Genomic DNA, 14,939 nt, shown 5'->3' on the forward strand with positions numbered 1-14,939 from the left:
CTGCAAACTTCTGAATATGGCATAATTCAGAGTTGTAGCAGAAGTCAGAGGTGTACAGGGTGAAGAGAAGAGGGGACAGCACAGTTCCCTGTGGTGCTCCTGTGCTGCTGACCACTGTGTCAGACGTGATGTCCTTCAGCCTGACGTACTGTGGTCTGTCGGTGAGGTAGTCGGAGATCCAAGCCACCAGGCAGGGGTCCACCTCCATCCTGTTCAGTTTTTCCTGAAGCATACAGGGCCGGATGGTATTAAAGGCACTGGAAAAGTCAAGAAACAGTATCCTGACCGTGCCTTTTCCCCCATCCAGGTGTGAGTGGGCTCTGTGCAGGAGGTACAGGATGGCATCCTCCACTCCGACACCCACCTTGTATGCAAACTGTAGTGGGTCCTGGGCATGTTGTACCTGTGGTCGGAGGAGGTTGAGGAAGAGCCGCTCTAGAGTCTTCATAAGATGTGACGTCAGTGCCACCGGTCGGAAGTCATTCAGCTCATTGGGCCGGTTCTTTTTGGGGACCGGGACGATGCAGGATGTCTTCCATAGGGCGGGCACTCTCCCCAGTCGCAGACTGAGGTTGAAGACTCGTTGTAGCGGCTCCCCAAGTTCAGCAGCACACGCCTTTAGCATCCTAGGACACACCTTGTCTGGGCCTGCTGCCTTTCTGGGGCGAAGCTTCCTCAGTTGCCTCCTGACCTGATCCACTGTGACACTGGGAGATGTTTGGGAGGAGGGGAGGGGGGGAGATGTCTTGCTGCTGAGAGAGGGATTGGAGGAGGGGGGTGTCATGGTGTCAGGAAGGGGGGGAAGCGAGGGAGGCAGGAGAGTGGGGATTGGACTCTGTAGTGAAGGTGAGGGTGAGGGTGGGGGGGTTGTGGGCCTCAGAGAGACTTGGTTAGAAAAATATGATTTGATCTTGTGATGTTCATTACGTGAATTATAGACCGCATGTTTTGTCCTGTTCGTTGTCCATCAGAGTTCTCTTTCTGCGGTGAAAGTTCGGATAGCTAATTCTGAATGAAACCATCATTTAAAAACTGCACTTTGTTTTTACTTGCCTTACCCTTGTCTAATGTTAAAATTTCTTTAATGACCTGAAACATTTAAGTGTGACAACGATGAAAAAACTGGAGTCTGGATTATTTTGTAACCATGTGTCAGCTACATACAACAGGTGGTTGTTGTCTGTTTGTCAGGCTCTTTCACACAGGGCACTCGCAACCTGTGATCCCTGCTGAATTCCTCTTTCCAAGAATCTTAGGAAAATAAAATCCTCCCATCCAAGAGTTTTAGTGATAGCAACAGGTTTTTGCTTCCCTCCCCTCCATCTACTGCACCATTACTCCACAGTTAGTAGCTCTTTCTTTGACAAGGTCAGGGCCAGTGGAGAGGGACTGCGGGCATGGATGAGGCTCCTGATTGCAGGTTTGAGGAAAAACTGCCATTACAAATCATGTAAGAAGCTACAGCATGTTACTAATATATACTGGAAAGATGCCTCTGCCAGTAAATATGCTCACTAACTCACCTCCCATATCCTCCTATCATTTAGGCAGTCATGTTTGATCTGTGTTACTGACCACTGCTGAAAAATTCAGCTCTGAGAGCTCAAATAGAGTTCATAATTATGTAAGTTCAAGAGTTTATTCTGAAGACAAGGTGCAAGAAACACATCCTTGCTTTTACCATGAAAGTGTGTGCAAATGTCATGATATTGAGGAGTCACAAAATGATGATGACGCCTGCAGCATTCCTGTCAGTGGCCATCCCTAAGCAGACAGGAAAGTATAAAACAGGCTCGGGTACTAGATTAAGAATGTAGGTATGCACTTGTTTTCATGGAACGAGGAAATCTTAACCATTTATAGATGAAACCAAACAGAGACCAACTTGTTCCCACCGACACAGAGGGCGTCTATATTAAAAAAAGATCAGTGGACTGTCATTGTGCTCAGTTTCCTCAGAATATGTCATTTCCTTTCCTTCTTCAACGCATAACAGTGTTTCTTATGGTGGAAAGGACACCATGTCTCCCAGCATACTGCCTCTAATGGTTTCCAAATCGTGGCTTGTCTTTTTTTTCTTTTCGATGCACGTGTTTCTCCATGTTCATCCCTCCCAGCACTAAACATATAAGTGATCTGTTAAAAGTGAGCATGTGTGTTCAGTTTCTAATGTCATCCTGGTTCTCGAGGCATTCAAAACCATAAAATGGATTCTTTATAACCCCAACTAGCTTGCACAACTGCTTACACCTTTATTTGATCACACTGTGATTACACTTGTGCTCATGTTCCTCGGTTATAAAGCCAAGTCTTGGGAATTACTTCAAACGCTTTGCGGTCCTAACTTATTTCCTCATTACTAAAATTTAGGGTACTTATTTGCCAATTTTATTACCATTCTCATGACTGGAAATGAAAAAAAAAATCCACTAATGACGCAAAAGAACAATGAGGACTTTTGGAAGCACGCCGTCTCCGCTCTCAGAAAAGCCCTGAAATTAGCATATTTAGTCTAACCCAGAATCTCTTTCATTCTTTGAGTCTCTCTCACGCTCTCTCTGTCTCTCATGTCTGTCTGAACTTTAACTTTATTGTTTCCCTTTTGCATTGCTTTCATCTTCTGTTTTTATCTTAAAAGATAGCATCTAAAACCTCCATTCTATCTGAAGCCGCCAGATGGCGATAGTTATGGTTGGAAGAAGACTTTTGCTCCAAGGGTAAACGGTTTTCTGATGCGACTTAACACTTTCCTGCTGAGTTCATGGGCTCAGTTATTCATTTTGGGTCATACTGAATTAAATATTAAGTCGGTTTTTATAAATTTAGTCAACAAGTTTTAAAATATGAGGATTATGTGAGGTATAAAACACACACACAGCATGCAGTTTCACAAACACGTCCTGGTTTGGCAAATACGATGGCGTACAAACGTTACCGAAGTGAGGCTTTGGCATTTGTTTAGTCCTGTGATGAAATCTGAGATTCAATTTTTATTTTCTTAAAACTAGAACACAAACAACACTGATGTCACAGGAGAAGTTGGACAAAAAATGATTCTGCTCCACTAACGCATCATGTTGAAGCAAATGGCCGCCATTTCTCTGTTAACAACCATTGCCCAATCGCGACAGCTGTGTGAAATCGCAGCCAAAGCAGACAGCTGCACAGGATGACTCGGACCCATTCAGTGAAGCGCTCTTCTCCATGACTTGCCTCAGGGGGACGTTTTCGGAAGAAATGTTTTTGGAACGAGATGCAGGAGGGAGAAACAGATCTGAGGGGGCCTACCTACGTTAGTTTCTAGTGTGTTCATAGACAAGTGCAACAACTGGGGTGAAGCAAAAACCTCTGCAACATTTTGGATGTGTTACAATATGTACAAAACTCTTCGAATTTAGGAAATTTAAGCTTTAAATATGCACAAAACAAAAACAAGGACAACGTAAAATGCCTGTGTTCTTGGAAGTGGAGTCTAGTTTCCTCTGGCTTAGAGACCGCTTGTCTTTGGCGAATGTTTGTGTAGTTCATCTCTCGCAGACCAGGATGTCTGATCTGTGATATTTTTTCTTGTTTTTACAGTCGAAGCACAAACTATGCCAAGGAAGGAAAACAACTCACTGTCTTAGCACTTACAGCAGCACTGGACAATGACAGTTTTTTCCTTCGCTCCTGGTTGGCACAGTAAATCAGTGAAAGACAGGAGGAAGCCAAAGTGGTCTGCTGATCGTCAGACTTATGAATCCTTCAGACGCGGAATGTGGAAGTTCCCGCTCTGGCTTCTTACAGGCTTTCCTGCATCCACAGCAAAGGTCAGACCGACTGTAAAGCTGGTCTGGTAAATTCTTAGTGGATGCCAAAGTCAAGTTGCATGAAATTCCTGTTGTCAGGTCCTGTTGTCATCTCCCTCAGGAGGTGTTCTTTCTCGCAAGGGGGAGGTTTTACAAGTCTGGATTTTCAGTAAATGGTCTTCACCACATCAGAGAGCTAAGCTGGGACATTTATGGATCCTACGAGCAGTCTTCGGAAGAACAGAGAAACAAAAGGAAGCTGGCCAGTTAATCATCTGGAAAGTTCGTCTTTGAAATGCACAAAAATCCGAAATGTCTTTGGAATATTTAAAAATGCGTTCATGGGCAGGATGGTGTTCAGGGACAACTTTAACAGGGGGGTAAATGAACATTTATGAACTTGAACACACTTGTGTCGCTATGATGGATGTGGGTGAACAGAGCCCAGGACAGAGATTTGAGTGCACATCTGTGGTTAGGTGAAGGAGACAAAAACACTTAACTGAGATGGGGAAATACTGTGGTTTTGTTAGTAAAATGATCTCAGGTCACAGTTCTCAACCAACAGATCCTTGTTTGAGGATCTCCGGATGAGCTCAGTATGTAACTAAGATTTTAGAGGAATATATGTTGATTCCTCTCTAAGCTTGTGGAAGCTCAGATAACCCATGAAGCATATCTTTACATCCCACTTAATCCAACTGCTTTATTATTAAAAATTTTTTTTTTGCAGAACAAATGAAATCACGTCTCTTTCAACACCCAAATATGTGTTTTCGTTTGCTGTGGAAAGTAGATGCTGGTTTTTTCAAAGCACTGATATTTTAAGAAGGTAAAGCCCCTGGTGTAATAATCAGAAAGCCATCTGATGATTTGTGCAGCATGTGTCAGAAGCAAAAACAGCATTTAGTCATGCAGAAACCCCTGACACGCTCTGAGCGTGTTATCTCAATGTGTTTAGTCTATGTCTGTCTCTCTGATTTAAAACCCTCTCTCATTTTTCTCTTTTGCTCTCCCTCACTTCAGACACTTCTTCTTCCTCTCTGACCTTTTCTTTCACAGAGGTTAATGATGTGAAATTCAACTCTTAGACTAGAAGAAAGGGTGATAAATATGTCAAACTAATGACTTACAGCAGTGCGATCCTCCATACGGTGAAATAGTCTTAATAGACTGATTATCTGATATGTTAACTTTGCATTGTTGTGACACTTTGATTCCCCACAACATGACTAGAAGGCTATGATCGGGCATGACACTGATGTTGAGTTGAGCTGGAAACAGTGACCACCTCACATGACACAAGGGTTATTACCCCATCGTGGCTGCTGTGCATCCACAGCACCCAAATATCAGGCTAACCTGATATTTATTCAAAGTTGAATTGATGCTTGTGGTCCAATTAAAGGGAACTTGCTGGGGGTTCATTTACAGCCCTGATTTTCACAGGATTCATAGGTTAGAGAAAATCATATTTATTTTATACTGGCCCCTATGCAGCCTGTCAGTTCATCGTTTCCTGAGACTTAAATACACCATCATGTGTGATCATGGCCTTAAATGGTATTCCAGATTGAAAAGCAGCTGGTAGAGCTGGTTAACACTGAAAATAAAAAGGGAAAAGACAGAGACAGAGAGGGAGGGAGAGAGCGGTCTTTGCAGAGCTACTTGGAACAGTAGTTAATGTAGGAAACTTACCCTGGCACCCTTCTCTGGGAAACATTTACAGCCTCCGCTGCAGTCTCTTCCACTACAGGGGACATTGTGCTTCTTCCCACCCTGCAAAAAAACAAAACACACAAAAAAAAGCCCACATTACATATTGTGCACTTCAGGAGTGACTATCTGTGTTTGTGTACGCTGCTGATCACGCCAGCACCTCTGTTATATCAGCACGGATGACTGTGTATACTACTGTCTGCACAGTTGTGTATCTAAGTGTTTTCTGCAGAAAGGGTATTTTGGAAATGGCTCGAATGAGTCACAGAGGACATTCATTCATAATGGATGGTCGTCTGTTTATGAGAAAAAAAAAAGAAGGAGAAGAAGCTGGGTCCAGCCACAGACGGGAACAATCTGCCCTTAGATGTCTGCATACCAACCAAACCACCCACCATCACAGGCTCATCTGTCCTAGACATGACACAAGCACAACACAGACCAGAAGAAAGAAAGTGAAAGTAGCCACTCCCCAGCTTTGCCAACCCACAGGTCAGAGGTGGCAAGACCCTAAGCTAACTGAGAAAGCTTGAGGCATTAATCAAGTCAGAGCTGAGGCTGATACAACTTCACATTTATCTTGTGCTTTGAATAAAATCCCCATTCACGGTCTAATTCGAGCACATATTGCCTCTGAAGCAGAAACATTTGAACTCCCGACAAAACCATGAACACAACATAACATGTACAGAACCACACCTCAAGCCTCGATACCTCAAAACGTGGACTTTAAAAAAATCTGCTCAATTTGAGATCACTAATTCAGCTGCTCTTTTTATATATTTTCAAGTTCATTTGTGATGCCTTAAAGCACCCAGCACTGCTTCCATTGAACTGTATGATATGAATAGAGCAGTTTAAAATATTCCATTAAACTTCTACCCAGCAAGGCCGAGAGTAAAACAAATCAAACCAACACAGAAGGCTTGGTTGCTGTATTAACTCCAAGGTAGCAATGTTTAGGGAACTAGGGTAAAAGGCCATTCAGTGGCATTTTAGTAGCACATACAGATGTTACAGAAACTGCCATGTAGCTGATGTATTTCATGACGTCTCACACTCCCTACCTACGTCCTCCACCCACACACCCATACCATAGCCTGCTTAGGCCTCAAATGCCTCAATATCCCCCCTCTCTGTCGTAATAAAAAAATCTAAATGAGCACTTTATGCCCACAATGGCAACAAAGTGGCAGATAAAGAATCAGAATGATTCTCCTCCTTAGTTTGACAGCCGATCCCAGCAGCCCTATTTACAAAGGCCACATTGAGACCTTGTTCATGCACAAAGACCTTCTTTTACCATAGAGGCATCGTCCTTTATTGGTCCCCTATCTCCAACAAAAAGACCCTCTTCCTCTCCCTTATGGAATGCACAAGGCTGCATTTCTTTGTTAACAATCAGTGGATCTGAGGAGTTCCTTTCAAACCACTGTTTGATGCCTCAATGGATTTAATTTAGCCTGCATGTGGTGTCAGACTCCAGCAAACTGCATGCTTTCCTTATGCCCCACATTTCATCTGATTATTTGAAACGCAGTATATCCACATCAATCAATCCCATGCAGAGGGATTACCTGTATGACAGGAATTTTTTTTTTTAATTTTAGGAAAAGAGACATGAAAAAGGAAGGTGATTTCAATCAGAATAAGGATGTAACAGAGTCATGGAATGACCTTTCTCCACATTAGGGTGGAAGTCCAAAAGCACAGACAATAGATTGCGTCATCTCCAGATAGACTCACAAAGGAATGGGTCCCATATAGGCAATTACACATTGTGGAGCAATGCACTATCAATTCAACCTTAGGTTACAGGCTCAAAATAGCTGATGGCCGTTTCAGCAGAGGACAATAGGATTGCGCTACAGTATCCTGTTTTCTCCACCCACAGTCACAATAACCCGCAGTTTGTCAAATCACCTTTTCCATAGCTTTTGCACGCCTTGGAAACTGAGTTCATGATAATGTGCAGGTGCATTTGTTTGTATCCGTTCAATCCCACTCGAAATAGTAGAACAATAACTCATCATATCAAAAAATACTGAGACATGCTTGTCTCAAATTATATTAAGAAAAAAACAAATGACAGTGACAGTGGCAGAGAAAAGGACATTAAAGAAACTGATGGACATTATGAACAATGCTGGGCATCCTCTGCACACGGCCATAAACAATCAGAAGAGTCTGTTCAGTGACAGGTTGCTTCTCCCCAAGACAAGAACTAACAGACTTAAAAACTCCTTTGTCCCACACGCCATCAAACTGTTTAACTCCTCTCTGGAGGGGAGAGGGAGGGGAAACAGGAGGACAAAGGAGGGGGGAACAACTAAGCTGTAGTGCCTCTTCACTTCACTGTACAATACCTTGTGCAATACTTTTTGTAAATAGTCAACAGTGCAATAGACTCAATACTTGAAATGTGCAATTCACTTGTATTTTTATTTTTTATTCCTATTTATTCTATTTATCCCCTTTGTATATTTTATTTATATTTGTCTCTGTATTTATATATGTGTGTGTGTGTGTGTGTGTGTGTATATATATATATATATATATAACAATTCTGTAACTGTAACTTCGGTCGTTGCTGTGCTTTTTGGAAGTCGAATTTCCCAGAGGAACCCACCCGAGGGATTAATAAAGTTCTATCTTATCTTATCTTAAATGCAACATACTTTCACTAAACCAGTAAGTTGATAGCAACGCTATCCCAAAGTGTGTTTGGGCTCACTGTGTTTGGACACAGCCAAGCTGTCTCTAGACTTGCCTCTAAAAGTCATGTGCTTCCAAAATAACTGTGGTGTAGTTCATTTGTTTTTCGAAAAGCATAAAAGAAGAAGTGCAAAGCATTAATTTGTTGTAGATTTAAGTAATATTTAAAATCTACTACTCCTACTGCTGATGGACATGGGATCTCTTTTAAGAAGCAATCGACAGAATATAGTAGCACAAATAGTAACATATGAAGACAAAAACCAACAATTCCCTATTTACCATATGAAATGTTGCACTAGATCACACCATATCAGAAAAGTAACGGATAAATCCAGACCACCATGCAGCATGGCCTACGCATGGAGAGAAATGATCTGCCGTTCCATCACCTTGAATTAATGAGCAATCAAATCTGATAAGCACATTAATACATATTAGTGTCGCATGAGTTCTTTGATGTTACCAAATAATGTCATCCCAGTGTCGTAAATGGTAAAAAAAAGAAAAAAAGGTAAATGGCCTGTATTTGTATAGCGCTTTACTAGTCCCTATGGACCCAAAACACTACATTCAGTCATTCACCCATTCACACACACATTCACACACTGGGGATGGCAAGCTAAATTGTAGCCACAGCTGCCCTGGGGCACACTGAGACAGTAAGAAAGACAAATTCAATTCTGATATATTTTACAGCAACAATTTACTTCAAGCAACAGTCACCTCAATGGGGTTTATGTTGTTTGGCATAGACCCAACAGTATTAGAAAGAAACCCCCCAAATTACACGACCCCGTATGATCAAGCAGTTGGTGACAGTGGGAAGGAAAAACTCCCTTTTAACAGGAAGAAACCTTTGGCAAAACCAGGCTCAGGGAGCAGCAGCCAGCCACTGTGACTGGTTGGGGGTGAGGGGAGGAAGAAGCAAGGAAAGGTAAGAATTTTTCAAAGTAAATCAGATATCAGATATTGGATCTACACATGATGTGTTGCTGAATTGTGTTTTGCAAAACACAATTCGAGTTACAGTAATGAACTATGTTGGACTGGTGCAGAGCAGCTGGTGGTGTTCATGGCCATTTTAGGTGGCATCAAGGGTAGCAGACCTCGAGGTAAATTTAAGATGATAAAGTTGGTTAGATTCACAAACTTCCTTGTCGATCTTTTTACAATTGCTTTATTGTGCCTAGGGTTTGTTGCGGAAATTTTGCTTATCTTGTTTAATTCAGCTCCACAAAGACCAGTGAGCATCAGAGCGCAGATCAGCTCATCAGAGTCTGCACACAAAGAAAAACTGACTGGTTTTTGTTATAAGTAACTCCTTTACTGTAATCATAAGTCTCACACCCAGGCATGATAAGCAAGAATGAAACAGAAACAGCTCTGCACATTCAAAGAGCAAATGTCTCTCATTAAAGAACACATCAATTTTATTCCTTTTTTCAATTCACAAAATGCTTTCAGAGTACAGATGAAAACCTCTTCCCATGCCTTTGTTATGAGTGCTGTCACACAACAGCACATATGACATGAAACAATTCCCGTGAGCCACAGCTGTTCCTTGAGACCCGGTTTACTTTGATTGGTGATCCGCGGCTTCTCGTTTACAGTATGACTGCAGTCATGATCATCTTTTATGTTCTGTGAACTGCTTTCAGTGGTCTGCTCAGCTTCAAAATTACAATCACGTGTGTAAATGTAAACAGTGGTTCCGCAAAAAAGGACGCCCTCTTAAGATATAAATGAAGTTCTGCATTTGTTTATAACACTCAGACCACACACGATTGAAAAAACAAAAGGTTCTGTCTGACCGAGTAGTAACAGACAGTTTTCCACTCCTGGTCCTTTGTCTCTATGTGCCAAACAGAGCCCGACATCTTAACGTGACATACAATTAAGAGATCTTTCATCAGAAGTAAATGATCAATTTGTGCTTAAAGAAACACATTTAGTAAAAGCCACTTGCCTGGTGTCCTGAATTACCAACACTCAGTACCTTAAACCAAATTTATAAGAATAAATAAATCCATATAACTTGAATCAGTCTGGAGCCATTGATGGCTTATTTTCATATGTAGATCAAGTTTCAGTGAACAGAGCTTTAGGGGTGAACATGCAAAGCTGCTGTGTTCATAAAAATATTTTTTTCTCTGACGAAATTTGTAGTTCTTGTTGCCTCCCTCTTCTTTATGGAGACTGCAGAATTGCATCACTCTAATTGTGCACCAACCCCTTCAAAATATGTGAAATTAGTGAAACTGAACCAGCTGGGTCAACATCACCCTATCATGCTCATGTTTTTCTCTCATACTTTGGCTTGGATTATTACATACACAGTATTTTCAGAGGTATTTTCATTATTTTAGCCTATTTTCAGAGGCTCAAAATCAACTGGATAGTTGACCGATGAGCAGTTTCATGGCCAGGTGAGGAGCTGAATCTGATTGTTTCCTGTTCCCTCATTATTTCTTAACAAATGAAGCAGGTGAAGGACCTGGAGATGATTCCAAGAGCTGGACTTTCATTATATCAGGTTTTTACTGGAATTTTGAAAAGGTCCAAAAATATATAAGATCCAAAAACAGCCAATATAATACTTTTGTCAAACATCTAGGAAATAAAGCTGAAAGTTTGCACTTCGGTCTCATTTTTAGTGATTTAAAATCCACTGTTGTGGTGTGTAGAGGTCAAATTTAAAAAATAAGTCATTCTCCAAACCTAAACAACCTAAACTATAGGTAATGTCTATGCGGCTTTTACACATAGTCACTGCACTTAATATGTTGTTGCATTTCTACAGCACCACACTGTGGTCCGCCAGCAATTCAAATGTCGTTTACATGCATGTCTGTCCTGAAAAATACAAAGTACTCTGCTTAGTAAAAACTCTGAAGACCGAAGATTAGTGTCATCCATTCACTAGTGTTGAATAATTACCATGAGTGGTTTTTGGAGAACATTACTACAACAAACTTGATCTTTGTAGAAAAGTTCACTTCATTTTACCCCAGACATTACTGTGAAAGTTGGATATGATTAGCATATGAATTCTTGGGTTGAGCAGAAGATTAGGAAGAAAAATGATGAAATCTCTTCTATGTCCTTATAAAATTTGATGTTAATGCCATTCTGAAGTAGAAAACAAGATTTTTGATAACTGGTTTAGTTGTTTAATTAATATTGAACTGTAGTACAGAGAAGGTGAGATAGTGTAATGTGCCAAACTTAAAAATTGCTATGGTCAAAAAGTCAAATTGCATCATTTAGTTAGACAACTTTTAATAACTGCAATTAATTGCATTAACTGAATCTAACAGATTTCTATTTGTGAGCATTTCCTCTCATCTTGTTCACTTGTGTCGACTACAAAACAATCAAATCCTGTGTAACCAGTCAACACACTTTTTTCTAAACCACTTATCATCCTGTACTTTATAAAGAAAGCAATCAAAAGTCATCACAAATTCCCAAGAACAAACCAGATGCTTTAAAAGTCATGCTTTCCTGAAAACCATCTGTCCAAATCTCGTAATTCAATGAACTGTAACAGTAAGTAATAAAATCAGTTATCGAAAACGTCGCTGATTAATTGGTGAATCTTTTAGCTTCCAGCAAGTCACGCTGCACCACAATCTCACAGCTGAATCAGATGTGTTGTTGGTTGGTTTGTGGGCAGCTTGACTCACCACAGTCTCGGTTTTTCCCCTGTTCCGTATATGTTAGTTTTACCACAGACAAAACCACTTCTTAGCACTTCCTGTGAACGCCAGACGCAGCCAAAATCAACAAAGAAACTCAGGCGGGAGGACAGGATGATGACAAGACAAAAAAAGATGAAGGAAAATACAGACAAAACAAACTGAAGGCGAACTATAAATAAATATGCAGAGAAATAATGTCGGACGCATTCTTATCATTTTGGCCTCCAACCTGCAGCACTAAAGAAACCACAAAGATCAGGGGTTGATTTGTGGTATTTTAAAGCAGTCAGCAGTCCACGTGACTGATGCAATGAAACGCAATGGACTACTAAGCTCTATAACCTTGAGACAATTTAATGTGCCCCCAAAACAGAAGGAAACAGAGAAATTCAAGTCGAGATAATCTTTTAAACATAAGTTAGTGCAGATAAGTGCATGAGGCAAGCATCAGCGGATTCCAAGAAATGCAGCATGAAGGCAGACGTGAGTGTGCACAGCTGGACATTCCACTTCTCCCTTGCATATTTTCCAGTGAAACATGCAAACAGAGTATTAATAGGAAAAAAACATGAATAAAAATACGGTGAGAGATGTTGCCTGACTAGAGCAAAAGTGATAAAGCAGAAATTCTTCTAAAACATACTTTTTACACTAAAGGGTTTTTAGCACTCTTGCTTATTAGATCGCAACTATTTCATTAAAATATCTAAACATCAACCAGTCACCACTGATGGCACAGGAAGATTTTGGGTAATAAAACAGCAAACTCCCTTTGAGCTGGTTTCTCTGTATCAGAGGTATCAGATGATCAGAGGTCACAGCCTGCTGCAGGATGAGCCTTTGATTTTTGGCCTTGGGCTGGTGTTAACACACTATGAGGAAAACTGAGGACAGAGGTATAAAATATGGCTGCTGTGATCACAATAATGAAGAGTCAACAGAAACTAAATCCTCCCAAAAGGGCCATAAGTGGTTTTTTTGTGGGATGTTTAACACAGGCTTTGCTTATTCTTAATATTAAGGATTTGACCTTTCCACTTTGACCTTAGCCAAGGAGCCAGATGCCCGATCCCACTACTGAACTTTGTAGATGCTACACTCCTGTAATTACTGTCTGCTTTGTTAGATATTCAAACAGATGCCTTAACTGCCACAGATATGACTGATATCTCAGCGTCTGGGAAAATACACTGATGCTCACGATAGTTTTTCAGTATAAAAAGAAAAACAGATCAAATAACATCCTGAGCATTGTGAAATTTCCTTAGCAGATAAGATGAAGATCACACATTAAAGCATGTTCCAGCTGCTTATGTTCATTCTTTAAGAGTTTGTATGCAGATCTTTCAGTTTGCTCAAAATAAGCAGTGCATCATGGTGCTAAGTGCTTATTTTAAGTGCTTATTTTCCCTCATGCACCTAAATTTACAGAATTCACTTCTACCACTGGACATGAGAATAAAGAGGACTATCATCACCAGCAACAGTGCAAAGTGGGGAAGGTGGAGTCAATCTGCAAGATGAGCAATTAACTGGTGGCTTATTCTTTTATTTATTAATTACAAGTACTTGTCTATTTCGCAGAAAACGTAGTTCAATCTCTACTTTGAGTGCTTTAAACACATTCAAAGGTCTGGCTTTATTAAGGTATCATCTCAAACAAGTAATTCAGAATAACTGTTCACTGTTAAGATAAAAAAAAAGAATTAATAAAATATAGTATATTTTGTAATCTAGTGTTTGACGTTGGTGTAGACAAGACTGGTTCAGACCATCCTAAACATTAAACAACAGCTATAGCCAGCCATCTCTGACCAGTGCCTTCATGGCATATTACAAACATGTTGTATATATTTGAATTCCAATAAAGTGCGTGGCTACAAGAATGCTGTAATATCATTATTACACGTAGAGATTAGATATAATATGTGTGACCTAGGAAAGAGCACATCTATAGAAATGCATCTGTTTTCACTACTTTCATGCTTCTGCGCTCCCTCCTGTGTGTCTGTGTGTATACATTTGTACAGTGTCTAATCGCTCACTGTTACGATTCCTCAAGGTTGCAGCTGCCATTCATCACACTAATGATGGTGACGTTAAAGAGAAAGCTCAAGCCCGTGAACTTGAAACACCTGGCCATAAGTTCACATGAATCTGTGATGGAAAGATGCTGCGTGAAATGCCTTGATGCATATTTGTACTATATCAGTGCTTGCTGTGATACTCCCTTTGCCAGCAGAGAACCATCTCAGTGACGGATTCTCTGGAAGCACACAAACTGGAGTCGACCTTTAAATGAAGAGCAGAGCCCGACTGATATACATATGATACCATATATAGGCTGAAGAATTTTTTTTTTCATTTCAGACACATGAAACACAACAGATTTTCCTAACGTTTGTGATGAGTATTTATTCATGATTCCTTCCTAAGATAACTTTTTAAATTTAGTTTATCAGCTGTTATAAATGTCAATACCAGCATATCGACAAATCATATCAGTTGATATCAGAGCTCAAATCAAGCGGTAACTTAAAAGGAGACTTAAAAGAGGACAAAAGTTGTGTTAAGGACATGTTATGGAATCTTGTTTACAAAATTTTAGGTTTTATTTCAAAATTGCAACTTAAAAGCACAAAATTTGTATCTATTTCAATCCAAAATCTTTGCTTATGACTGGCAAAAAACATTTTTTCTTCAACTAAATTAAAATTTTGTAGTCATTTCATCGTGCCCAGAGTTTTGGTAAATACTTGCATTATTAATGAGTGTAACATAGGTTGCTGATACATAGAAATGTTTTGCTAACCACTGAAGTAAATGAAACAATAACTTGTTCATTCATTCTTTAAGTTGAATTGCAGTCTCTTTGGTTATTTCACAATCTCTGTAGACAGATATCTGTGTATGAATATGTAAAGTTTAGCAAAGATCAGGATTTTTTTGCCTTCTGTTTGTGTATCTGTCAAATATCCACTGAGCAGTCATGTGTGAGCAGACTTTGGTTGCA

General features: G+C 40.2%; 1 protein-coding gene across 2 annotated transcripts in view; it reads right to left on the reverse strand.

Annotated features, from left to right (window-relative positions):
* Window positions 1–14,939, reverse strand: part of col4a2 (collagen, type IV, alpha 2) — a 64,398-nt gene that overhangs the window by 37,130 nt on the left and 12,329 nt on the right. For both annotated transcript variants that reach the window (XM_085375129.1, XM_085375128.1), the window contains exon 4: window positions 5,487–5,567. In XM_085375129.1, the coding sequence (XP_085231255.1) occupies window positions 5,487–5,567 (81 nt within the window). The remainder of the gene's footprint in view (window positions 1–5,486; window positions 5,568–14,939) is intronic.

This window comes from Diplotaxodon limnothrissa, linkage group LG16 (assembly GCF_057381915.1).
Source record: "Diplotaxodon limnothrissa isolate DT_005_m linkage group LG16, D_limnothrissa_male_GT1.1, whole genome shotgun sequence".
Lineage (NCBI taxonomy): Eukaryota > Metazoa > Chordata > Actinopteri > Cichliformes > Cichlidae > Diplotaxodon > Diplotaxodon limnothrissa.